Source organism: Cervus elaphus, chromosome 5, assembly GCF_910594005.1.
Source record: "Cervus elaphus chromosome 5, mCerEla1.1, whole genome shotgun sequence".
Taxonomy (NCBI): Eukaryota; Metazoa; Chordata; class Mammalia; order Artiodactyla; family Cervidae; genus Cervus; species Cervus elaphus.
The window spans coordinates 36,220,230-36,245,547 of NC_057819.1; the positions used below are offsets into that span (position 1 = coordinate 36,220,230).

The following is a 25,318-nucleotide window of genomic DNA, read 5'->3' on the forward strand; positions in this document are numbered from 1 at the left end:
AAATTATCTATTTTTATACTTTGAAGCTTTATTCACCATCCTGAGCACACTTCTTGGCAACATTTTAATTTTCTAACTCCTGTAAGCAAAAGTTTCTCAACGTTAAGAAAAAAATCTAGACTGAGTTATTATTAAAATTATTAACGAGCACTTGATCAAAGCATCAGAGTCAACACATTCTGATAACCACTAAAGAAAAATATGCTGCTTCTATTGAAAATGCATTGCTTAATGAGATATGAGGCTATTTTTTTCTCCCAATTAGCCCATATATTTGTGGATGGATATTACTTCTTGCTATAATGAGACAGAATACCATCAACTCTGTTATTTTTCTTTTTATGTGATTTAACCCTTGAGAAACCTTTCCCAGATAAACAAGTAGAGGAGCATTTAAATTTTGTTATAGCAATCTCCCTCAATCCCTTGAAGTCCTGGTGGGTTACATGCCAAGACCTGTTCAAATACTTGTAAAATACTATTTAAAATACTTTCAGTGATCTATCAGCAACACCTCCTTCATCTTTCCCAAGAGCAAAGAACTGAGGACACTCAATTTGTGTGTGTCATGCATGTATCAGTCATTAGCTTCTCAGGCCCCAACCAGTTTTGGAAACTGTGGCTTACTTGGCTCCACGTGAGGCTTCCGCAAGAGTCCAGGGAGGCTTTTTTCTGTAAATAACACACCGTGAGGCCAAACCTTGTCCACAGGTACCTTCTGAGAGTATAACTGTGGACAAAGCAAAAGGTTTCTTGAAACTACCCACACATAGGTACCCGAGGACTGCCTCCAGGGATCCTGTAATAGATAGGAGTGTACAGTCATGTCTGACTCTTTAAGGCCCCATGGACTGTAGCCCACCAGGCTCCTCTCTACCCGGGATTTTCCCTGCAAGAATACTGGTGTGGGCTGCCATTTCCTTCTCCAGGGCATCTTCCCAACCCAGGGATCGAACCTGCGTCTCCATCATTGCAGGTGGGTTCTTTACCGCTGAGCCACCAGGGACGACCCCTATAACAGATAAGGAAGCACTATTCCAGTGCTATGTCGGGATGGAGGGATTACCAGGCAGGTGTGTGTGGAGGGCATCAGGCAGGAGAGTGAAGGGGCTGAACTGCGTGATCTTACCCGCCTTTCCTGGCAGACAAGGAGGCCAATGGGCCCAGCTACTTACACTCAGAAAGCCTGTAGTACCGCACGAGGCCTTGAACATGCGCAATGCGCAACGCTCAACGTCATTGCGTCACTTGACGTCGCAAGCCTTGGAGCGCAGCAGGCACGCGCTGGCTCAGGCGCGGGGGCGGAGCACGGGCAGAAAGGACGGTTAGTGATTGGATGAGGCCTGCGTGGGGCGTCCGCCCGGGGCCTCCGGTGACTCCACGAGGCGGCTTTTGAAAGACGCCGTTCTGGCGGCGTGGCTCTTGGGCCAAGCGGTCTGAAGTGAGAGGTTGAGGCCGGGAGAAAGAAGCAACGGCGTCGTCGGCGGCTGGCCGGGGAGCCCCCGGCCTGCGACCTGGCCTGCGGCTCGGTCAGAGCTGCCCACCAGCGGGGTCCAGCCAGCCGGGCAAGAAGGACAATACTGGTGGGTGGGAGTTAGGCTGGGGCTCAGGAGGCCGCCAACCGGGTGGCCACTGGAGTGGGGGGGGGGGGGTCCTCAAATTTTTCTTTTCTTTTCCTCTTTTTTTTTCCCCTGACCCCTGAGAAAGGCTTTTCACCAAAAAACACGCCGTCCCTCCTTTCCTCCTTGTAGAAGTGCTTTGGGGAGGGGTTTGGGAGACAGTTCTGTCACCGTAAAACTGGTCACAAAGCAGTCATGACATTACGGGAGTGTTTGTCTTGGGAGTGTGTGTGTGTAAAGGCCCTGTATGGGAATGTATGGGAATGTGGTTTTTATTTCAGAGTAAGTATTTTTAGTTTACGTAGTACTTTTTAAATTTTCTGCTAATTTTCTTAACAATTTGTAGGTGAGAAAATGTCTGGCAACAATGACTGGTTTCAGAGTTCTCGGGTCCCTAGCTTTGCCCAAATGCTGAAAAAGAACTTGCCAGTTCAGCCATCAGCCCAGACGGTAACTACACCCACAGGATATTCCTCGGAAAGTTACAGCCTGTGGAACATGGCATCCAAGGTTACGCCAGTGACGGGTACAGACTCTTTTACATTTGTAATAATGCCTAAGTTCTATAAGATTCTGGGATGTCCAGTCAGTTTTGATGAGCTTCCGGTTTCACTGTTTCCAGATTATATATCCATTTACTTGTGGCCATGTCCCAACTGAAACTTGGATTTGACTCCCAGCCCAGTAGAAATGCTTCCCCTGGCTGTTCACTTAATTGTTCTTTACCACTTGAGCACAAGACCACTTCCAGTGTGTCTTGCCTTTTTGAAGTGAGGCTGTGTTTATGCCTTTCAGGAAAGAACTGGATTTATAAGGGGTTGTATTCCACATATCTCTTATTGTAGTGTTAAGTGTAAAGCCAGGCCACACACAGTAAAAATTCAGTTGAATTCAACTTAAAAGGTAAAAATAGTGAATCGGAAGCAGAGTCTAGGTTCTGGTACCAAATCTAACTATATTCTAGGCCTCAGTGACTTCATGTGTAAAAATGACTTAGCCTCTGAAGACCTTGACATCACTGAAATCTTATGATTCTTTGATATCACTTTATGCTTTGACAATAATAGCACTTTGCACAATAGCCTTAGTACTCCAGAAGGTATATACATAATAGGTTACACTTCTTTAGTAGTAGGAACATTTTTGATGAAAAACACATGCAAATGTGTGTGTGGAATTGTCTTTCATTTTAGGGAGGGGTTTAGTGCTTTTGCTTGTCTTATTACTCTTTTTAATCTAACCAAATTGACAAGCATAAACATTTATTTTTAGGTAATTTTCCAGAACCATTGCTTTCCAAAGGTCTTTCATCTATTTCAAATCCTGTCCTTCCTCCGAAAAAAATACCTAAAGAATTTATAATGAAATACAGACGTGGAGAGATCAATCCTGTATCAGCCTTGCACCAGTTTGCACAAATGCAGCGGGTTCAGCTTGACCTGAAGGAAACAGTGACAACAGGCAAGTACAAAGTTGTATCTGGTTGTTACAATACTAGAAAATATTTTCCTATTAAAAGCAGAGTATATTATGTGGCACTAAATTAGATTATTTTCTTTATTCACTTAATGGTGGGGTTGGATAACTACTAGTATGTTTTGACAAGGATGCTTCATAAATGTTTATATTCATACGTTAGCATTTTGAAACTAAATTTACTCATACAAAAATTTTACAATTACTGAATTTTAATTTTTTATGTATGGCTAATTAAATGGAAATCTCATCAGCCTTGTAGATTATTTTCAGGTGTAACTAGGTGCTCCTTATAGCATAAACGTGCTTTTGTAGGGATGTTAAATATTTGGACTGATTATTTTTATCAGTATTCTGTGATGATGATGCCTGACAAGAAATATAGTCAAATTTGGCTTCTGAAATATAAAAGTTAGAAGGGAAAATAGCACATAGGTGATTGATTCTCTCTCTGAAGACTTGCCCGTGACTTAATTTCTCCATTCTCTCTTAAACTGTCGCCCACCAGAAAATCTGTTACCACCTTGGGCCTGTGGAAAGCTACAAGAGTAAAAGGCAGAAAAAAGTTTCTGATTTCTTCACCTTATGACTAGTGATTAGGAAAAACTTTAGGAAAGTGAAGGGATAAGAGAATAAAGTGCTCTTAAGAGGCATTGACAGGCTAAAAGCATGTGAAGCAAAGGAGCACAATCTTTAAAAATCTTCATATGTGTGCATGTGTAGTTTATTATCAAGTAGTTTCCTCTCTTTAATTTTCTATTCCTGATACTGTTACCAATAGGGGTCTCAGAGCTACTGTATGTGGTAGATTGTCATAGTGAAGCCAAATTTCTAGTCATTGATTTGGGTGAAACAGCAGTACATTAACAGGTGACAAAAAAAGGGTTTTAATATTAAAGGTGGAGTTTTCCTAGTCCTGTCACTGTAGGTTGGATAACTGGGATGTTTTCAATACTATAGACTGAATTTTTGTGTAATTAGTTAACTTTCTGCCATTCTGTTGGTCAGCTCTTAATTGAACTAAGCAAAACTCAAAAACACAACCCAATGATTGTTCATGGTGTTCATTTTATGTGCATAGTACTGTTGAATTACCTAATTCTGTAGATTTGATAGAAAAACCACAGTGTCAGTATTTTTAAACCAGCTAGGTAGTGTGGATTTAGATGATGGTAAAGTTTGAGAACCTGGGGCAGAAACAAGATGAAAAGATGAAGCTTAAAGTCTCATCTCTCTGACACAGGGTACTTATTAACGAATTTGATGGATAGTATCTCAAACATAAGAATCATCTGGGCCACTTGTTAAAAATATGAGTCCCAGGTTTACTCATTTTGGATTGGAACTCAGATGATCTTGAAGAAATTTGGGAAACTGAGATCATAGATGTTGGGAGGAAAGCAGTTTACCCTGATACAGTCTGGAGTTGCTTATAAAATCTTGTTGTACATTTTAAAAACCTAGCAGTTAATGGAAGATGTGAGAAAACAATAATAAAGAGGCTTATGTGGAGTGACAATGTACCTAGCCATTTGTAACCAAAGTAGAGACTTAAGTTTCTTAAAGGCCTCCTATACTTGGCTGGTGGCTCAGATTGTAAAGAATATGCCTGCAAGGCCAGAGACCTGGTTTGATCGCTGGGTTGGGAAGATTGCCTGGAGAAGGGCATGGCAACCCACTCCAGTATCCTTGTCTAGAGAATTCCGTGGACAGAGGAGCCTTGGTTGGTGCAGACCACGGGGTCACAAAGAGTCAGATGTGACTGAGCGATTAACACTATTAGGAAGACTATAGTCTAAATACCAAAAAGTAAAACTTTGGTATTACAGGCCAGAGAAATCTTTGGCCTGTAAAATTAGGAGAGGATTCCATTTCATTTTTAATCAGGAAAATATGAAAACTAGGTAAATGTAATTGTGTAAAGATACTTTTTCTGGCAACTTTGGATGATTGAACAGTTTCATTCTTCAGAATATCTTTTTTATTATTGTTTATGTTTTGGTTTCCTGTGTAAATCTCCACTATGCACCCTAAGGCTGTGATGGATTTGGATTGTTTCTGTGACTCTGATAGAAACATAGGATTTCTTCAAAGGAATTCCTTCTGTTCTGGAGCTTATAAAAGTATCAGGGCACTCAGAGGACAGGAAAAATTCAACTTCATCAGTGTTGAGGTTTGAAAGGAGCTATGTTGCCAGGTGCTCCACATTTTCACTTTCATTGATCATTAGATAAGACATTTGAATGCCTACCACTGCCAGGCATTATACAAGACACTGTCACTCTATGTGTGAATGTACTGTCAAGTTGGCCCTATTGTTGATGCTGGATTTGAAGCCACACTAGCTGCTCGGAGTATTCCTCAGAACAAGTTTAGGGGTCCACTCAGCTATACTTACAACCTGTATTAACCCTACAGAAAAACTGGCAAGCTGAGATTGTTTTACGCATTTGTACTGGAATGTTTTCCTATGTAACAGACATCTTTTGCAAGATCATTCTGTGAAGTATTACAACATTTATTCTGAGTTATTTTTCAAGGTAATGTTATGGGACCATATTTTGCTTTTTGTGCTGTGGTGGATGGTATTCAATACAAGACTGGACTGGGACAAAACAAAAAGGAGTCTAGATCCAATGCAGCAAAATTAGCTCTTGATGAGCTTCTACAGCTGGATGAACCTGAACCAAGAATTTCAGAAACATCAGGTAAATATTTTTTATTATAAAGTAGTGTTGTAAAATGCTTCATTTTCCAGAAAGAATCATCTGAAAGATTTACAATAACGAAGTTATTCCAACTGCACGATAGAAGTAGCAGGATTTGAATTATTTCCTTCCTTTGCTGATCTCTGAGTTATTTGATAGTAGTTAAAATGCTGTTGTATATTTTAGCACCAAAGATATAAACATGTCGCTGAACTGTCTGGTAACTTGTCAGATTGTTGATGGATTTCAGTCCTGAAACTTAGTTTTTTCTTTAATTTATTGGATTCTTGTTATGCTCTCAAACTATACATTTAACATGGACAGGTTTTTATGCAATTTTTGTGATGTTTGCCTGTGTTAAATTTGATAATGGTAGGATTACTTGAGAAAATAAGGGCCTAAGGTAACATAGCAAGTAGGTTGAGAGTGTAAACTCCAGATATAGATTGCTCAGTGTTGAGTATTGTCCCTGGACAGATAAGTTGTTTGCCTTCTAAGCCTTAGTTTCATCGCTTGAAAAATGGAGACAAGGATAGATACCTCCTATATCTGTCATTTTAGAATTCATTAAATACATGCTAAGCCTTTAACCAGTGCTTGGTGAAGAGTTCAGTCGCTCAGTCGTGTCCGACTCTTTGTGACTCCATGAACCACAGCACACCAGGCCTCCCTGTTCATCACCAGCTCCCGCAGTCTATCCAAACCCATGTCCATCGAGTCGATGATTCCATCCAACCATCTCATCCTCTGTCATCCCCTTCTCCTCCTGCCCTCAATCTTTCCCAGCATCAGGGTCTTTTCAAATGAGTCAGCTCTTTGCATCAGGTGGCCAAAGTACTGGAGCTTCAGCTTCAACATCAGTCCTTCCAATGAACACCCAGGACTGATCTCCTTCAGGATGGACTGGTTGGATCTCCTTGCAGTCCAGGGGACTCTCAAGAGTCTTCTCCAACACCACAGTTCAAAAGCATCAATTCTTTGGCACTCCGCTTTCTTTATAGTCCAACTCTCACATCCATAGGTGACCACTGGAAAGACCATAGCCTTGACTAGACGGACCTTTGTTGACAAAGTAATGTCTCTGCTTTTTAATATGCTGTCTAGGTTGGTCATAACTTTCCTTCCAGGGAGTAAATAATCAACAGAGGTTCTTATTAATCAATTTGAGGAATATATGTGTTAGCATAGTAAACAGTTTTTTTCAGTATTCATTCATCTTGATTTTTTTTAATTAATTCATTTTGGTTTTGATTTCATTTAGATTACATTTTGTTTTCCCTATAAATGAGGCAACTTCAATAAAGAAAAACATTTAAATTTGATTTAAACTGACAGTTGACTAATTCTTTTTAAATTCAAATGATCACTTATATTTTATGACTGGGCTTTTTTGTTTATAACTTGTTAATTATAATATTTCTTTCATAATACTTCCCTTAAGGTCATTTTGTTCTTTAAGTTCAATCTGTATTTCATATTTTAATTTTTGTTTAATTAAAACCATTATTTAATAATTAAAAGTGATCTAATTTGACATATCTCAAATTTGATGTGTCTATTTCATTGTTTTAAAAATAGTTTGTCATAGTTTGGACTAAAGAACTATTTAGAAAGTATTTTGTTAATTTTCATATTTCTGTTCACTATATTTCAGATTAATTAATTTTTTTAGAGCTAGATGTGATTTTGCTGTCTTACATATATTGGCAGTTTATTAATGGAAAATCACTATATATGATGATTTTATAAGCTATCAACCCCCTTAGATATGTGCCCAGAAATATTTTCCCTGTTTCTTTCCAACCATCGCATGCATTCAAATCACTAAATCTGTGATTTGAAGATCTGCTGTGTTTCAGACAGTTTTCCCAGGATCCACCTGCCAATATACAAAATGCAGGAAATGTGGATTCAATCCCTGGGTGAGGAGGATTCCCTGAAGGAGGAAATGGCAACCCACTCCAGTGTTCTTGCCTGGAAAATTCCATGGGCAAAGGAGTCTGGTGGGATACAGCCCATGGGGGTGCAAAGAGAAGGACAGGACTGAGCACGCACACATGCATGGATGTTCCAGGGGCTGTGATAAATACTGGGAATCTAGACTCAAATAAGACCCATCTTCTACCCTCAAAGAATTAAAATACTTTGTTGAAATCCAGTTAAAACATATCTACAGAATTTCCCAATTTCTAATTTAATTACTAGAAAAGGATATTTATAATTATAAACCATATAATTGGTTTCTCATGAAAAAATGCATTTCCCTAAGAGTTTTCAAAATGCTTATCTAGGGCTAGCAAATCTTTTGCCCTTTGGCTACAATTTTTAGTTTCTAAACATTTATATTTTCCTTTTTTGTGAAAATTAAAGTAGCATTTTCCCATTTCCAGTGATAGCATTTTAATATTCAACATTGTTTTCTCAAAGAATGACAAATGCATTAATTATGACTAAAATTTCTTTCAGTTCAGCTCAGTCATGTCCCACTCTTTATGACCCCATGAACCACAGCACACCAGGCCTCCCTGTTCATCACCAACTCCCAGAGTTTACCCAAACTCATGTCCATTGAGTTGGTGATGCCATCCAGCCATCTCATCCTCTGTCATCCCCTTCTCCTCCTGCCCTCAATCTTTCCCAGCATCAGGGTCTTTTCAAATGAGTCAGCTCTTCGCATCAGGTGGTCAAAGTATTGGAGTTTCAGCTTCAACATCAGTCCTTCCAATGAACACCCAGGACTGATCTCCTTCAGGATGGACTGGTTGGATCTCCTTGCAGTCCAGGGGACTCTCAAGAGTCTTCTCCAACACCACAGTTCAAAAGCATCAGTTCTTTGGCACTCAGCTTTCTTTATAGTCCAACTCTTATATCCATACATGACCACTGGAAAAACCATAGCCTTGACTAGACGGACCTTTGTTGACAAAGTAATGTCTCTGCCTTTTAATATGCTGTCTAGGTTGGTCATAACTTTCCATCTAAGGAGTAAGCATCTTTTAATTTCATGGCTTCAATCACCATCTGCAGTGATTTTGGAGCTGAAAAAATAGTCAGCCACTGTTTCCACTGTTTCCCCATCTATTTGCCATGAAGTGATGGAACAGGATGCTATGATCTTAGTTTTCTGAATGTTTTGCTTTAAGCCAGCTTTTTCACTCTTCTCTTTCACTTTCATCAGGAGGCTCTTTAGTTCACTTTCTGCCATAAGGGTGGTGTCATCTGCATTTCTGAGGTTATTGATATCTCTCCCAGCAATCTTGATTCCAGCTTGTGCTTCTTCCAGCCCAGCGTTTCTCATGATGTACTCTGCATATAAGTTAAATAAGCAGGGTGACAATATACAGCCTTGACGTACTCCTTTTCCTATTTGGAACCAGTCTGTTTTTCCAGTTCTGTTTTCTCTTGCTGTAGAGCCTGTAAATAATTTAATTAGGTCATCTTTCCCCTTATAATGAACTACATTTTCTTCTTTGCAGTGTTTGTCCTAGACAACTGAGTTTTTTTTCTTGTGAAAAGATATGAAGCATAAGTGTTGAGTATTTCTTCTCACATTTGTTTTTCTATTCTTCTCCCCATTTATAATGTAAAATGTTTCAAAATCATTTTAAATTTCTTCAAAATTCTGAACTCATCAAGATTATTTTTCATATGTATCTTTTTGTTATGTACATGTTTTTAAAAGTATGTTATTTTTTCATTAACCATATGAAAACTTTTTGGTTTTTTTCCAAGGGTAGTATGATTAATGATGTTAACGTTAGGTTTTGAAAATCTAATACTTTGACATAGTGATTTAAGAATCTGACTCTAGTTTATTTCAATACCTCTTGAAAACATTTAATAATGTGATCGAAGTAACATAAACTTTTTATAATGCATATATTTAAAACATAAAATTTACCCAGTTATCCATTCTTAGTGTATCATGCAGTAGTGTTAAGTACATTCATTTTTTTGTGAATCCAACATCCAGAACTATTCATCTTGCAAAATCAAAATTCTGTACTTGTTAAAAATTACTCCATTCTCCCCTCCATCAAGCCCATGGCAATTTTCATTCAACTTTCTGTCTGTATGAGTTTGACTACTCGAGGTACCTCACAGAAGTAAAATCATAGCAGTATGTGCCTTTTGTGACTGGCTTATTTCACTTAGCATAATGTCCTCATAGTTTGTCCATGTTGAGGCATGTGTCAGAATGTCCTTCCTTTTTATCACTGAATAATAATTCTATTATATGCATATCACATTTTGTTTATCTGTTCATCTGTAGATGGACATATGGGTTGCTTAACCTTTTGACTATTGTAAATAATGCTGCTATGAATATGGGTGTGAGTGTATGTCTTGAATACTCAGCTTTCAAATGTTTGAGTTTTATACCCAGAAGTGGAAATGCTGGATCATATGGTAATTTTATATTTAATTTTTTTTGAAGAGCTGCCATATTGTTTTTCATAATGGTTGCACCGTTTTATATTCCATCCATAGTGCACAAGGGTTTCAGTTTTTTTTTTTTTTCATTTATTTTTATTAGTTGAAAGCTAATTACTTTACAGTATTGTGGTGGTTTTTGCCATACATTGACATGAATCAGCCATGGATTTACATGTGTTTCCCATCCCGATCCCCCCTCCCGCCTCCCTCCCCATCCTATCCCTCTGGGTCTTCCCAGTGCACCAGCCCTGAGCACTTGTCTCATGCATCCAACCTGGGCTGGTGATCTGTTTCACCCTTGATAGTATACTTGTTTCAATGCTATTCTCTCAGAACATCCCACCCTCGCCTTCTCCCACAGAGTCCCAAAGTCTGTTCTGTACATCTGTGTCTCTTTTTCTGTTTTGCATATAGGGTTATCGTTACCATCTTTTAAAATTCCATATATATGTGTTAGTATACTGTATTGGTCTTTATCTTTCTGGCTTCACTCTGTATAATGGGCTCCAGTTTCATCCATCTCATTAGAACTGATTCAAATGAATTCTTTTTAAGGGCTGAGTAATATTCCATTGTGTATATGTACCATAGCTTCCTTATCCATTCATCTGCTGATGGACATCTAGGTTGCTTCCATGTCCTGGCTATTATAAACAGTGCTGTGATGAACATTGGGGTGCACGTGCCTCTTTCAGATCTGGTTTCCTCAGTGTGTATGCCCAGGAGTGGGATTGCTGGGTCATATGGCAGTTCTATTTCCAGTTTTTTAAGGAATCTCCACACTGTTCTCCATAGTGGCTGTACTAGTTTGCATTCCCACCAGCAGTGTAAGAGGGTTCCCTTTTCTCCACACCCTCTCCAGCATTTATTGCTTGTAGACTTTTGGATAGCAGCCATCCTGACTGGCGTGTAATGGCACCTCGTTGTGGTTTTGATTTGCAAAGGGTTTCAATTTTTCCAAATCCTTGCCAACATTTGCTATTTTCATTTTTTTTGATAGTAGCCAGCCTAGTAAGTGTAATAGCTCACTGTGATTTTGACTTGCTTTCCCTAATTATTGGTGATATTGAGCATTTTTCAGTGTGCTTATTGGTCACTTGTATATCTTCTTTAGAGAGATGTCATACCTGAGTCCTTGGCCCAGTTTTGAATTGGGTTGTTTGGTTTCCTTTTGAGTTTAGGGAGTCCTCTATATATTCCAGATAACAGCCTCTTATCAGATATGTGATTTGCAAATATTTTTTTCTCTTGTGATTTTCATTTTTACTCTGTTAATAGCATCCTTTGAGTTTTGAAAAAGTCCAGTTTGTCAGTTTTTTGTTTGTTGCCTGTGCCTTTGACATCATGTCCAAGAAATCATTGCCAGATCCAGTGTCATGAAGCTTTTTCGCATGTTTTCTTCTAAGAATTTTATAGTTTTAGCTCTGATGTTTGAGTCTTTGATCCACATTGTGTTAATTTTTGTATATAGTGTTATCTAAGGGATCTGACTTCATTTATTTGCATGTGAATATCTAGTTTTTCCAGCATCATTTTTAGAAAAGACTGTTCTTTCCCCTCATTAGACTTATTAGAAAAGACCCTGATGCTGGGAAAGATTGAAAGCAGAAGGAGGAGGAGGGGACGACAAAGGATGAGATGGTTTGGATGGCATCACCAACTTGATGGACTTGAGTTTGAGCAAGCTCTGGGAGTTGGTGATGAACAGGGAAGCGTGGCGTGCTGCAGTCCATGGGGTCGCAAAGAGAAACAACTGAGCAATGAACTGAGCTGTCATTTCCCCTATTGAATGGTAGTGGTGCTCTTGTTGAGAATCATTTGAAGGCCTTTAAAAAACTTTATTTCTGCACTCTCTATTCTATTTCATTGGTCTATATGACATTACCACAGTCTTGATTACTGTCACTTTAGTATTAAGTTTGAAATCAGGAAGTGTGAGTCCTTCAACTTGGTTCTTCTTTTTCAAGATTATTTTCCCTGTTTATGGTGTTTCAAAATGTAGACCAACTTGTACAGTCACATTTTCTTATTTATTGAAAGCATTTGTGCTTGATAAACAAGATTTAATATCTTTAGTTTTCATTTCACCCATTGAAAAGATGGGAAAAAATCCGTCTTCCTCTGAGTGTTTAGAGTTCTGCCTATCTATAAAGTTCAGAGTGTATATATCTAACTATAGTCAATATTTACTTAACTAATGTGAACCCCAAGATGACATAGTCAGTCTTTGTTAATTTCTGTGTTTTCAACCAGTTTCTCATTTTACTCAAAGTGGGGTCCAGAGTAGCATTTCTGTTTACTGTCTGTCTCTATGAGTGATTCTTGAGAGATGCTAACTACTTTAGTTGAACCTTTGCTCCAGGACTTTTTTCATTTAAACTTTCCTGATCTTTTTTGTCCCTTTGATTTAGTCATGCTTTTTTCTTGTTTTTCCTGGATTCCCTAATTTGGAACCAAATTAGAAAGCTGTTGCAAAGAATTGTGTAAAAAACTTAGAAAACTTTTTTTTATGTCAATTTTTTTTATTTGCTACTGGCACAAAAGAATGAAATTGTTTCTGAATTATGTTTCGATCTTTAAATTACTCGTTTAACAAGTTCATTTAAATAAATAACTTAGAAAACTTTGAATGAAGTATTCTCCTACAAAATACTCTGGTAAAATAACATTAAAATGATAATTTTTACTTAATTAAAATTTTGATAGAGTATTAAATACAAATATTTTATAAATGTTTTACCTGGTAATACTATAGATATAAAATTGTTCATAAGCATTTAAACTAGGGTTTAATTTTAATCGATTTTCAGGATGTTGAATCTGTTACAAAGCAAGCTATATAGTAGCATAAGAACAGGGAACCAGAAATGTATTTGGTGTTTGTATAATTGATTTCAGTATAACAAAAACATTTAGAAAGGCTGAGCTAATGGATAATTGATGGCCTAGAGTTGGCAGATGTATATAGAAAAAACAATCATTCTTGGATTGTTGTTTTATTACAGAATAGTATTATACCTGTCCTTTTGAACGTTGAAGTTACATTTTTCCTTATGATTTTGTTTTATTTACAGGTCCTCCTCCTATCCCTGCAGAACCTATTGTTTCACCTGAACCAGTATATGTTTCAAAAGTACATTATGGTAGGAAAGTCCTTTATGATAATTTTTAAAAGAAGATTAACCCAATTAAAAATTATAACAGCATACAATTAAAATATGCATAGGTATGAAAATGTGCATTAGTATTTTATTCAAACCTGTCACACTTCTACAAAGATGAGTGTTTCCTTCCATACTCTGCTAAAAATTAGACAAATAATAAAATTGGAGAGGAACAATCAAAGAAGTGGCTTTTTTCCTATAAAGAGATGACTTATCAATATCATGTAACTGGTTTTTTGAAAATTCTGTGCTTTGGTGGGCTGGTCATTAATGAAATCCATTGGCTTTCTGGTGCTTGATGGTTGGGATATTCATTTCAAATAATCTGTTCACTTTCTTTTAATGTTAGTTGTTACTGAAGCTCAAAAAAACTATAACTGCAATTAAAGTTACTAGTTGTGTGACCTAGAACCATTTACTTCTCTCTGTACACCTTAATTTCTCTACCTGTAAAATGGCTACAACAATAACTGCCTCATAGGGTTATTGTGAGATTTAAATTAATTTATGCATGTACAAAAACTTGATCAGTGCCTGGCCCACAGTAGGTGCTCACTAAATAGTAACTACTATTATTTTATTGTAATATTTTATTCTATTCAACACTATATGGTGATTGTTGTATACTTTTCCCATTAGATTGTTAATCCCCTGAAAGGCAGGAAATTATCCTTAATTTATACATTGCCTACATAGTAGTAACACTTCAGACTTTAAAATTTAGAGTATTTGCAAAACTAAAATGAAGAAGAGCATTTCTTTCTTTGTCCTTTCCAGGTCTGAGGATTAGGATTTGAATACACTTTTCAGACTCTTTCTGAGACAGAAAAAGGCTGTGTACATTTGTGTGCTTGTTTCGAGTAAAAGGACTAGACCAGGGGAAATAGGCACATTCAAAAGGCAAAATCAATCAATAGTTAAATATATTCAGTCAAATATTGTCACTTGATCTAATGATCATAGGAATTGATGAACAGAAGGACAGTGAATGATCATTTCAACAGCAGTGATCTCTTAATATTGAAAGGGGCTCTAGTCTTTTCAGCTTCAATGGACATTTTTAATGAATACTAGAAAGAATCCTAGGTTAATGATGGGCAGATAATACAGATTACTGGTTCCCTGAATATGTGGTTAACAATGTGTTTAAAAAAATACATGAGTAGAGTCAGGTTTGGTAGGCTCAGGTAAGGAGTTAAAAAGTTAAAAATTAACAGTTCTCTGTTAGGAAAGGGAGGGACAAGCATCATTCTTCAGGCTGATGTGTAAACACAAGAGTTGAATATTATCACTTAGAAGAAGAAAAGATTTGAGATAGATAAAAATCTCCTGAACAGCTCCTTTTGGGCCAGTTATGGAAGGTCTCACTTTTTCACAGCCTGTCTACTTTGCCATATTTTTACTGGACTGTATCTTCACTTAATATAACATTTTGGTTCTGAAGATAGATTCAGGTTCCTTATGATATTAAGGATCGCTTGAAATTAGCAACTGGAAGTCAAGAAAATGGTGTTAACATCGTATATATCATGTTTTATCTCATCCTTCACTTCCAATAATTTGTGAGAACATTTTATTTCCTCAGCAAGCAGCACACATGTATAGGAAAAATGGTATTGCTCCTTATTCATATGCATGCTAATAAGAGATCCATTTAGTGGCAAAGATTTGTTTATATTCACAGGATTCATTATTTTCTTCAACAGCCAGTTAAGATCAAGAGCTGTATCAGTATGTTGTTAAGTTCTAAATGTTCTTTATAATATTCAGGTGCAACCTTTTATATTCAGCGAAACATTGTCCTGCCTCACATATAATTCTTGTTCTGTCAGTATTAATTGCAGTGTATTTTTCTGTTTTATATCATTGCACAAAATAATTGCTAACTATATAGTCAAACTAAAAGTCACTGAATCTTGTCCGACTCTTTGCGACTCCATGGACTCTACAGTCTGTGGAATTCTCCAGGCCAGAATACTGGAGTGGGTAACCTTTCCCTTCTCCAGGGGATCTTCCCCATACAGGGATCAAACCCAGGTCTCCTGCATTGCAGGCAGATTCTGTACCAGCTGAGGCACAAGGGAAGCCCAACCATATAGGACATGATGAAACAAATTACACTCATTCTTTGGAACCATTAAGAAGGAGGGTAGCACTAATGTCTACCTTTGAATGATGCCCAAGACCAGTTGCAAAGTGGATTTTAGCATGCCCAGTTTTTATTTTTTAAAGCAGTAAATGTTTTTATTTATTTGTTTATATTTTTGTTCATCAAAATATCCATCCTGATAATAGTGGTTGCATTTGGAAAGGAAGACTTCTGAATGTACACCTTTTATATTGCTGTTGGAGTGAAAAAAAGATTTCATTTTAAAATATCATTAAATGAGTATGCTTCTCTTGTATCATAAGATTTTGGTGATAAGCAGAGCCAAGTTGCTGAATACTTCTCATTCGTATTTTTACTATACACTATACATTTTTACTAACACCAAAAGCTAATTTTTATGCCACACAATGGTTTTGCGAATTTAAATAAAATATATGCTAGCATGCAATTGTAATAATTTGCACCTTCACACTTTGTGGTTAGATAAAAGAATATAACCAGCAGTTCATTCTTCTTTCCCTCAGAATTTCATTTTATGATTGTATCTATGAAGTTCTTTAACTCTTTTTGATGTGACTTTACCTGTTTTTTCTAAGAGAGCATTAACAGTATTAACAAAGAAAAATTCAAGTTTGACAAATATAAATAAAAACTTGTAAATGGCTTAACTGAGATTAGTTATATTAACGAAGACTAATAATGTTGAAATTTTTATCATTTGTGTGCCTTTTTAATATATTTATTAAGCAGGTAAGAATTTCTATGAAAGTTTATTTATATGTTTCATATATATGCAATGCATGAGAGCAAAATTGTGTCATTACTTCTTTCCTCCGAAGATATCATGGACTACAAACCACTTGATAAGACTACTTAGCAGCCATCATGCAACATCAGGAACTTTCGGTGGCTTAGTAAACAAGTAAACTTTGAGAAATACTCTGTTAAGTGATTCTGCAACCTCTCATTCTCTAGAATAATGATTCTTCCCTGGGGATACACAAGCATTATATACACAAAACAATAGGTGGCCAAGGTCCTATCTCAGAACCTCAAAACTTTCATATTTTTTAAAAAGTTCATGGGTAAGTTTTGATGTATATTCTTGGTTATGACTATTCTGTGAAAGTGAAATTGCTCAGTCGTGTCTGACTCTTTGCGACCCCATGGACTGTATAGCCTACCAGGCTCCTCTGTCCGTGGAATTTTCCAGGTAGGAGTACTGGAGTGGGTTGCCATTTCCTTCTCCAGGGGATCTTCCTGACCCAGGCATTGAACCCTGGTCTCCAGAATTGCAGGAAGACACTTTACCGTCTGAGCCACCAGGGAAGCCCATACTAACTATTCTGTAGTAGTCCTAATTACTTAAAACTACCTTTATTTCCTTTCAAAGTCTGGGCTTTTGTTTAGTAGGAACATGGAACTGTATCAAGAGTTTAAGTGTTTAGTGCTTTGCAGTGGTTCTCAGTGGGGCAAATACTAAGGAGTATATTTTGATTATCAAAATGATTAGGGAAGACTGTTGGTTTTCATTTGTCAGGCAATGTGGGACAGTCCCTTACAACAGAGAATTGTCTTGTGTCCTGTATTCCTGTATGACTTTTCAATATTTTATCAAATACAAATCAGTAATCTTCTAATATGTAGTACTTGCGCTGCTTTTTTTAAACAAGAGTCTATCCAAAAAGCTCAATAACTTGTATACTTTTAGAATGGAATACTTTAAAATCTCAGTCATGACATAAATTATAAATTTACTTCCATACCTCTGAAAATTAACTCACTCAGTTGAAAGGTTATTCTGGCCTCTGGGATAAAGCACAGTGTTCTTCAAATTCATGTTGCATTTGATTTTTTTTTCTAGAAGGGAGACATATTCAGTTTGCAAAGATTTCACAGATTGTTAAAGAAACATTTAGTCAACTAATTTCTAATCAATCAGAGTATCTGAAATGTAGCAACTCATTAGCTGCTTTTATAATTGAAAGAGGTAAGTGTGAGTATTTGGTATGTGTTTATAGAAAAACTATTAAGTAACTTAATGATACTGTGATAGTATTTAACTTTCTTTGCCCCTATTGATAGTGGTGCTGCATTGATTTGAAATAGCCTTTTCTAGTAGGTGTGGGTTGATAAACACGCATTCTCAAAAGATAGAGATAAAGTATACTGAACAGGAACCAATAGAGAACTGAAGAAAGGTAAAATACTTAACATTTTAATCAGTAACTATGTTGGAATCACTGCCAACTTGAAATCTAACCTCATTATAACAAACAATGAGGACTCTATAAAAATGAACATTTTCTTCACTTTCAAGTAATAAAAGATTAAAAAATGAAAAATAATGAATCTCTGGTTTTTCCTGTAATTATAATGTGATTTCAATTACATCTTTTATCCTTTAATGTTCTAAATTGATATTAAAAGCATTTGAATTTTGTATTCATCTCTGAATGAGACACTGTAGATGATACAAAAACAATTTCATGTTTGGTTCCTATTCTTAAGGATTTTTTTTAACCTAGGTAGGAAGAGAAGATATATATGACTATTCAAGGGTCAGCTTTGGTTTGAAATCATGGAGCATGATACCTCCATGCTTTTTTTTTCTCTCTCTAGAGATTGCTTGGTTATTTGGGTGTTTCCGTGTTTCCATACAGATTGTACAGTTTGTTCCAGTTCTGTGAAAAAACGCTGTTGGTGTTTTAATAGGGATTGCACTGAACCTGCAGATTGCCTTGGATAGTAGTATGATCATTTTTAAAAATTGATTTCCTTATTTTAATTGGAGGCTAAAGAATCGCTTTACAACATCGTGGTGGTCTTCGCCAGGCACTGACATGCATCAGCTTTGGGTGTACATGTGTCACCACATCCTGAACCCCGTCCCCACCCCACCCCTCTGGGCTGTCCCAGAGCACCAGCTTTGCGTGCCCGGCTTCATGCATCAAACTTGGACTGGTCATCTGTTTCTCATATGGTAATATACATGTTACAGTGCTGTTCTCTCAAATCATCTCACCCTCGCCTTCTTACACGGAGTTCCAAAGTTTGTTCTTTACATCGGTATCTCTTTTGCTGTCTTGCACATAGGGTCGCCATTACCATCTTAATTTCTTCCAGTCTTTGAGCGTGGTATATCTTTCCATTTGTTTGTTGTCATCTTCAGTTCCTTGTCAGTATCTTACAGTTTTCTAAGTACAAGTCTTTTACAAAACTCCTTGGTTAGATTTATTCCTATGTATTTTATTCATTCTGATATAATTTTAAGTGGTATTGCTTTCTTAGTCTTTTTTGATAGCTCATTATTAGTATATAGAAATGCAGAACATTTCTGTATGTTAGTTTCGTATCATGTAACTTTACTGAATTCATTTATTACTTGTAATAGTTTTTTGGTGGAGTCTTTAAGAATTTCTATATATAGTATATCATCTGCAAAGGGTGGCAGTTTTATTTATTTCCATTCAAATTTTATTCCTTTTATTTTTTTTTTTTTCATCTGATTACCATGGTTTGGACTTCCAATACTATGTTGAATAAAAGTAGTGAAGGTGAGTATCTTTGTCTCACTCCTCTTAAGAGGACATTGTTTTCAGCTTTTCAACATTGAGTATGATGTTGGCTGCGATTTGTCATATATGGCCTTTATTATGTTGAGGTACATTCTGTCTCTACCCACTTTGTTGAGAGTTTTTTGTTTTTAATCATAAAAGCATGTTAAATTTTGCTGAAAGCTTTTTCTGCATCTATTGAAATCATGTACTTTTTAGTTTTCAATTGTTTATGTAGTGTGTCACATTGATTGATTTGTGGATATTATACCATCCAAGCATGCCTCGAATAAATCTCACTTGATTATGGTGTATAATCCTTCTGTTAATGTATTGTTGAATTTGGTTTGCTAATAATTTGCCCAAGATTTTTTTACATATGTGTTCTTCAAGCATATTGGTTTGTAATTTTTTTGTGTGTGGTATCTTTCTATGCTTTTGGTATCAGCATAATGCTGGCCTTGTAAAGTGAGTTTGAAAGTGACATTTCCTCTTTAATTTTTTGGAATAGTTTAAGAAGAATGGGTATTAACTCTTCTCTAAATGTTTGGTAGAAGTCACCTGTGAAGCCATCTGGTTCTGGACTTTTGTTTGTTGGGAGCTTTTAATATTACTGATTCAATTTCATTACTGGTGATTAATCTGTTCGTATTTTCTGTTTCTGCCTTGTGCAGAGATTGTATGTTTCTAGGAATTTATTTCTTACTGGTTGTCCATTTTATTGGCATATTATGGTTGATAGTAATCTCTCATATTTCTTGGTATTTCTGTGGCATCAGTTGTAATTTAACCTTTTTCATTTCTGATTTTATTTATGTGGCTCATCTTTTTTTTTTTTTTAATGTATCTGGCTAAAGGTTATAAATTTTCTTTTCGAAGAACCAACTCTTTTTTCCATTGATCTTTTTTGTTTTTTTTCAGTCTCTATTTCATTCATCTCCGTTGTTACCTTTATGATTTCTACTAACCTTTGTTGTTCCGTTGCTCAGTCGTGTCCAACTCTCTGCAGCCCCATGGACTGCAGCATGCCAGGCTTCCCTGTTCTTCACAATCTCCTGGAGTTTGCGCAAACTTCTAACTTTAGTTTTTGTTTCCTCTTATTTTTCCAGTTCCTCTAGGTATAAGGTTGGATGACATATTTGAAAATGTTCTTCTTTTCTGAAGTAGACTTATTTATTTTATTTTGGCTGTGCTGCATCTTCATTGCTGCACTGACTTTCTCTCTAGTTACTGTGGGAAGGGGCTACTCTAGTTTCAACCTGTGGTCTCAGTAGTTGCAATGCACCAGCTTAGTTGCTCCATGGCATGTGAGACCTTCCCAGACCAGGGGTCAAACCCTTGTTCTCTGCATTGGCAGGCAGATTCTTAAAACACCGGACCACCTGGGACGTCCCTAGACTTGTTTTAATTTCAGTCTTGTATCTGTTTTTGCTACATCCCATAGATTTTGGGTCATTGTGTTTGCATTTTCATTTGTGTCTAGATATTTTTTAATTTTCCTCTTTGATTTCTTCAGTGACCCATTGATTGTTTAGTACCATGTTGTTTAAAATACATGTGTTTGTGCTTCTTTTCTTATAATTGATTTCCACATTCATAGCATTGTGGTCAGAAAAGATGCTGTATATTAATACGATTTCAGTCTTCTTAAATTTATTGAGACTTATTTTGTAGCATAACATGTGATCTGTCCTGGAGATTGTTTCACATACACTTGAAAAGAATATGTATTCTGCTATTTTGATGAAATGTTCCATATATGTTCAATTCTGTCTGGTCTGGTGTGTCATCTAAGACCAGTGTTTTCAAATTGATTTTATGTCTGGATGGTCTGGCTATTGATGTAAATGAGGTGTAGCCCCCTACTATTGTATTATTATCAATTTTTCCCATTATGTTTATTAATACTTTCTTTATGTACCTGGATACTCCTATGTTGAATGCTTTACATTTACACTTACTATGTATTCTTTTCAGATTGATCCCTTTATCATTGTATATTGCCCTTTACCTTTTTACTGTCTGTCTTTTTCTTCCATTTTCATGGAAAATCTTTGTCGCTTTCACTTTCAACATCTGTCTGTTTGTAGATCTGAGGTGAGTCTCTTGCAGGCAGTAATGTGTATTTGTTTTCTATTCATTCAGCTACTTTATGTCTTTTTATTGGAGCTTTTAGTCGATTTACATTTAATTATTGATAGGTAAATACTTACTGACATTTTGTTACTTGCTTTCAGCTTATTTTTATAGTTCTCTTTTGCTTCTTTTTTCTTTTGCTCTCTTCTCTTGTGATTTGATGCCCATCTCTAGTAGTTGGGTTTGGATTCCTTTGTCTTTTTTGTGTGCATCTCTATTATAGGTTTTTGGTTTATGCCAACCATGAGGTTCATATATTAATATAACTATATATATATGAGTGATCTTAAGTTGATGATCTCAAACTGAGAAGGACTGGGTTATAGAAAGTCCACATAAATAGGAGGTGGAAAAAAAAATTAACAGTATCTTCTGAGCATAGGGTTTCAAAGAAATCTCAAATGGGGTACAGCAAAAAGTTATTCTGTTGCCTTTATTCATAAAAGGCAAAAATTGATGCATGATACAGGGTCTCGGGGCTGGTGCACTGGGATGACCCAGAGGGATGGAATGGGGAGGGAGCTGGGAGGGGGGTTCAGGGTGGGGAACACATGTACACCTGTGGTGGATTCATGTCAGTGTATGGCAAAACCAATACAATATTGTAATTAGCCTCCAATTAAAATAAATAAATTTATATTTTAAAAAAGCAAAAATTTAGACAAAGTATAATGTCAAACATCTGCCTTTTAAATTGAGATATTATTATTGAAGTATTTTTAAAACTTTGCTTCCTAGAAGACTCTCAGACTTTTTTTTAACCTTTTCTTTTGCACTGCAGTATAGCCAGTTGATAATGTGGTGATAGTTTCAGGTGAAGAGGGAAGGGACTCAGCCATGCATATACATGTGTGCATTCTCCCCCAAACCCCCTCCCATCCAGGCTGCCATATAACAGTGAGCAGAGTTCTGTGTCCTATACAATAGGTCCTTGTTGGTTATCCATTTTAAATATAACAGTGTGTACCTAACCATCCCCACCTCCCTAACTGTCCCTTCCCTTCAGCAACCATGATTCATTTTCTAAGTCTGTGAACCTCTGTTTTGTAAGTAAGTTCATTTGTGGAAGACTCTCAAACTCTTATTTGAAGGTGTGGAATTATTGATACTTTTCCATATTTTTGGTCAATATTTTGCTAGCTTTAAAATGGTAAAATAGAATTTTTCATTGAATTATAGGCCTAATTCACTCAGGTAACCTAATCTCTTTTTATATTAATACCTGGCATTTACTGGGTTGGCCAAAAAGTTCCTTTTGTTTTTAATTAAGAGATTTTTTATTTTCACCAAGAATTTTGATGATGATGTTCAGTCACTAAGCAATGTCTGACTCTTTGTGACCCCATGGACTGTAGCACACCAGACTCCTCTGTTCTCCACTATCTCATGGAGCTTGCCCAGATTCATGTCAATTGAGTTGGTGATGCTATCTAACCATATCAAACTCTGCCACCCCCTTCTCCACCTGCTCTCAGTTTTTCCCAGTACCAGGGTCTTTTGCAATGAGTCAGCTCTTAGCATCAAATGACCAGCATATTAGAGCTTCAGGAACAGTCTTTCCAATGAATATTCAGGATTGATTTCCTTTAGAATTGACTGGTTTGATCTCCTTGCAGTCTAAGGGACTCTGAAGAGTCTTCTCCAGCATCACAATTCAAAAGGATCAATTCTTTGGAGCTCAGCCTTGTTTATGGTCCAGCTCTCACATCCATACATGACTACTGGGAAAACCATAGTTTTGACTATACATACCTTTGTTGGCAATGTGATGTTTCTGCTTTGAAATACACTGTCTAGGTTTGTCATAGCTTTCCTTCCAAGGAGCAAGTGTCTTTTAATTTTGTGCCTGCAGTCACCACCCACAGTAATTTTGGAGCCCAAGAAAATAAAATCTGTCCCTGTTTCCACTTTTTCTCCATCTATTTGCCATGAAGTGATGGGACTGGATGCTATGATCTTAGTTTTTTGAATGTTAAGTTTTAAGCCAGCTTTTTCACTCTCCTCTTTCACTTTTATCAAGAGGCTCTTTAGTTGCTCTTCACTTTCTGCCATTACACTGGTAACATCTGCATATCTGAAGTTACTGATATTTCTCCCAGCAGTTTTGATTCCAGCTTGAAAATCATCTAGCCTGGCAATCCACGTAATGTACTCTGAATATAAGTTAAATAAACTGGGTGACAATATACAGCCTTGTCATACGCCTTTCCCAACTTTGAACCACTCCGTTGGTTCCATGGAACAAACCAGTCCATTGTTCCATGTCCAGTTCTAACTGTTGCACCCACATATAGGTTTTTTTATGAGACAGGTGTAAGGTGATTTGGTATTCCGTGGACATAGGACCCTGCCTGGGCTACAGTCCATGAGATAGCAAAAAGTCAGACGTAACTGAGAGACTAACACACAAGGTGGTCTGGTATTCACAGCTATTTAAAATTTTTTCAGTTTGTTGTGATCAGCAGTCAAAGGCTTTAGCATAGTCAGTGAAGCAGAAGTAGATGATTTTCTGGAACTTGCTTGCCTTCTGCATGATCCAGTGAATTTTGGCAGTTTGATCTCTGGCTCTGCTGCCTCTTTGAAACCTAGCTCGTACATCTGAAAGTTCTCGGTTTACACACTGCTAAAGCCTAGCTTGAAGGATTTTGAGCAATAACCTTGCTAGCATGTGAAATGACCACGATACTGTGGTAGTTTGAACATTCTTTGGCATTGCCCTTCTTTAGGATTGGAATGAAAATTGACCTTTTCCAGTCCTGTGGCCACGGCTGAGTTTTCCAAATTTGCTGACTTACTGAGTGCAGCACTTTAACAGCATCATCTTTTAGGATTTGAAATAGCTCAGTTGGAATTCTGTCACCTCCATTAGCTTTGTTTGTAATAATGCTTCCTATGGCCCGCTTGACTTCACAATCCAGGATATCTGGATCTAGGTAAGTGACCACATCATCATGGTTATCTGGATCATTAAGACCTTTTTTGTATAGTAGTTCTGTATATTCTTGCCACCTCTTCTTAATCTATTTTAAGTCCTTACCATTTCTGTCATTTATCATGCCCATTCTTACATGAAATGTTCCCTTGCTATCTTCAGTTTTCTTGAAGAGATCTCTATAGTCTTTCCCATTCTGTTGTTTTCCTGTTTCTTTGCATTGTTTACATAAGAAGGCCTTATCTGTCCTTACTATTCTCTGAAACTCTGCATTCAGTTGAGTATGTCTTTCCCTTTCTCCCTTGCTTTTCATTTGTCTTCTTTCCTCAGCTGTTTATAAAGTCTCCTCAGACAACCACTTTGCCTTCTTGCATTTCTTTTTCTTGAGGATAGTTTTGGTGACTGTCTCCTGTACAACATTGTGAACCTCATTCTGTAGTTCTTCAGGCATTCTGTCTACCAGATCTGATCTCTTGAATCTATTCATCACCTCTGCTGTATAATCATAAGGGATTTGATTTAGGTTGTACCTAAATGGCCTAGAGGTTTTCCCTGGTTTCTTCAGTGTAAGCCTAAATTTTGCATTAAGATGCTTGTGATCTAAGCCACAGTCAGCTCTTGTTTTTACTGACTGTATAGAACTTAACCATCTTTGGCTACAAGGAATATAATCAGTCTGATTTTGGTATTGACCATCTGGTGATGTCCATGTGTAGAGTCATCACTTGTGGTGGTGGTAGAGGGTGTTTGCTATGACCAGTACATTCTCTTGATGCAATTTGTCAGCCTTTGCCCTGCTTCATTTTGTTCTCCAAGGCCATACTTGCCTGTTACTCCAGATATTTCTTGACTTCCTAATTTGCACTCCAGTCCCCTATCATGACACCTGTTTTGGGTATTGGTTCTAGAAGGTGTTGTAGGTCTTTGTAGAACTGGTCAGCTTCAGCTTCTTCAGCATCAGTGGTCAGGGCATAGACTTGGATTACTGTGATGTTGAATGGTTTGCCTTGGAAGCAAACCGAGATCATCCTGTCGGTTTTGAGCTTTCACCCAAGTACTGCATTTCAGACTCTCTTGTTGACTATGAGGACTGCTCTGTGTCTTCTAAGAGATTCTCTCCCACAGTAGTAGATACAATGGTCATATGAATTAAATTCTCCCATTCCCATCCATTTTAGT

At 37.0% G+C, this 25,318-nt stretch overlaps 1 protein-coding gene across 2 annotated transcripts in view; it reads left to right on the forward strand.

Moving 5' to 3' along the window:
* Nucleotides 1-1,307: 1,307 nt before the first annotated feature.
* Nucleotides 1,308-25,318, forward strand: part of ADAD1 (adenosine deaminase domain containing 1) — an 80,059-nt gene continuing 56,048 nt past the window's right edge. For both annotated transcript variants that reach the window (XM_043902347.1, XM_043902346.1), the window contains exons 1-6: nt 1,308-1,583; nt 1,966-2,145; nt 2,892-3,080; nt 5,636-5,803; nt 13,315-13,383; nt 17,379-17,504. In XM_043902347.1, the coding sequence (XP_043758282.1) occupies nt 1,974-2,145; nt 2,892-3,080; nt 5,636-5,803; nt 13,315-13,383; nt 17,379-17,504 (724 nt within the window). In that variant the 5' untranslated portion in view covers nt 1,308-1,583; nt 1,966-1,973. The remainder of the gene's footprint in view (nt 1,584-1,965; nt 2,146-2,891; nt 3,081-5,635; nt 5,804-13,314; nt 13,384-17,378; nt 17,505-25,318) is intronic.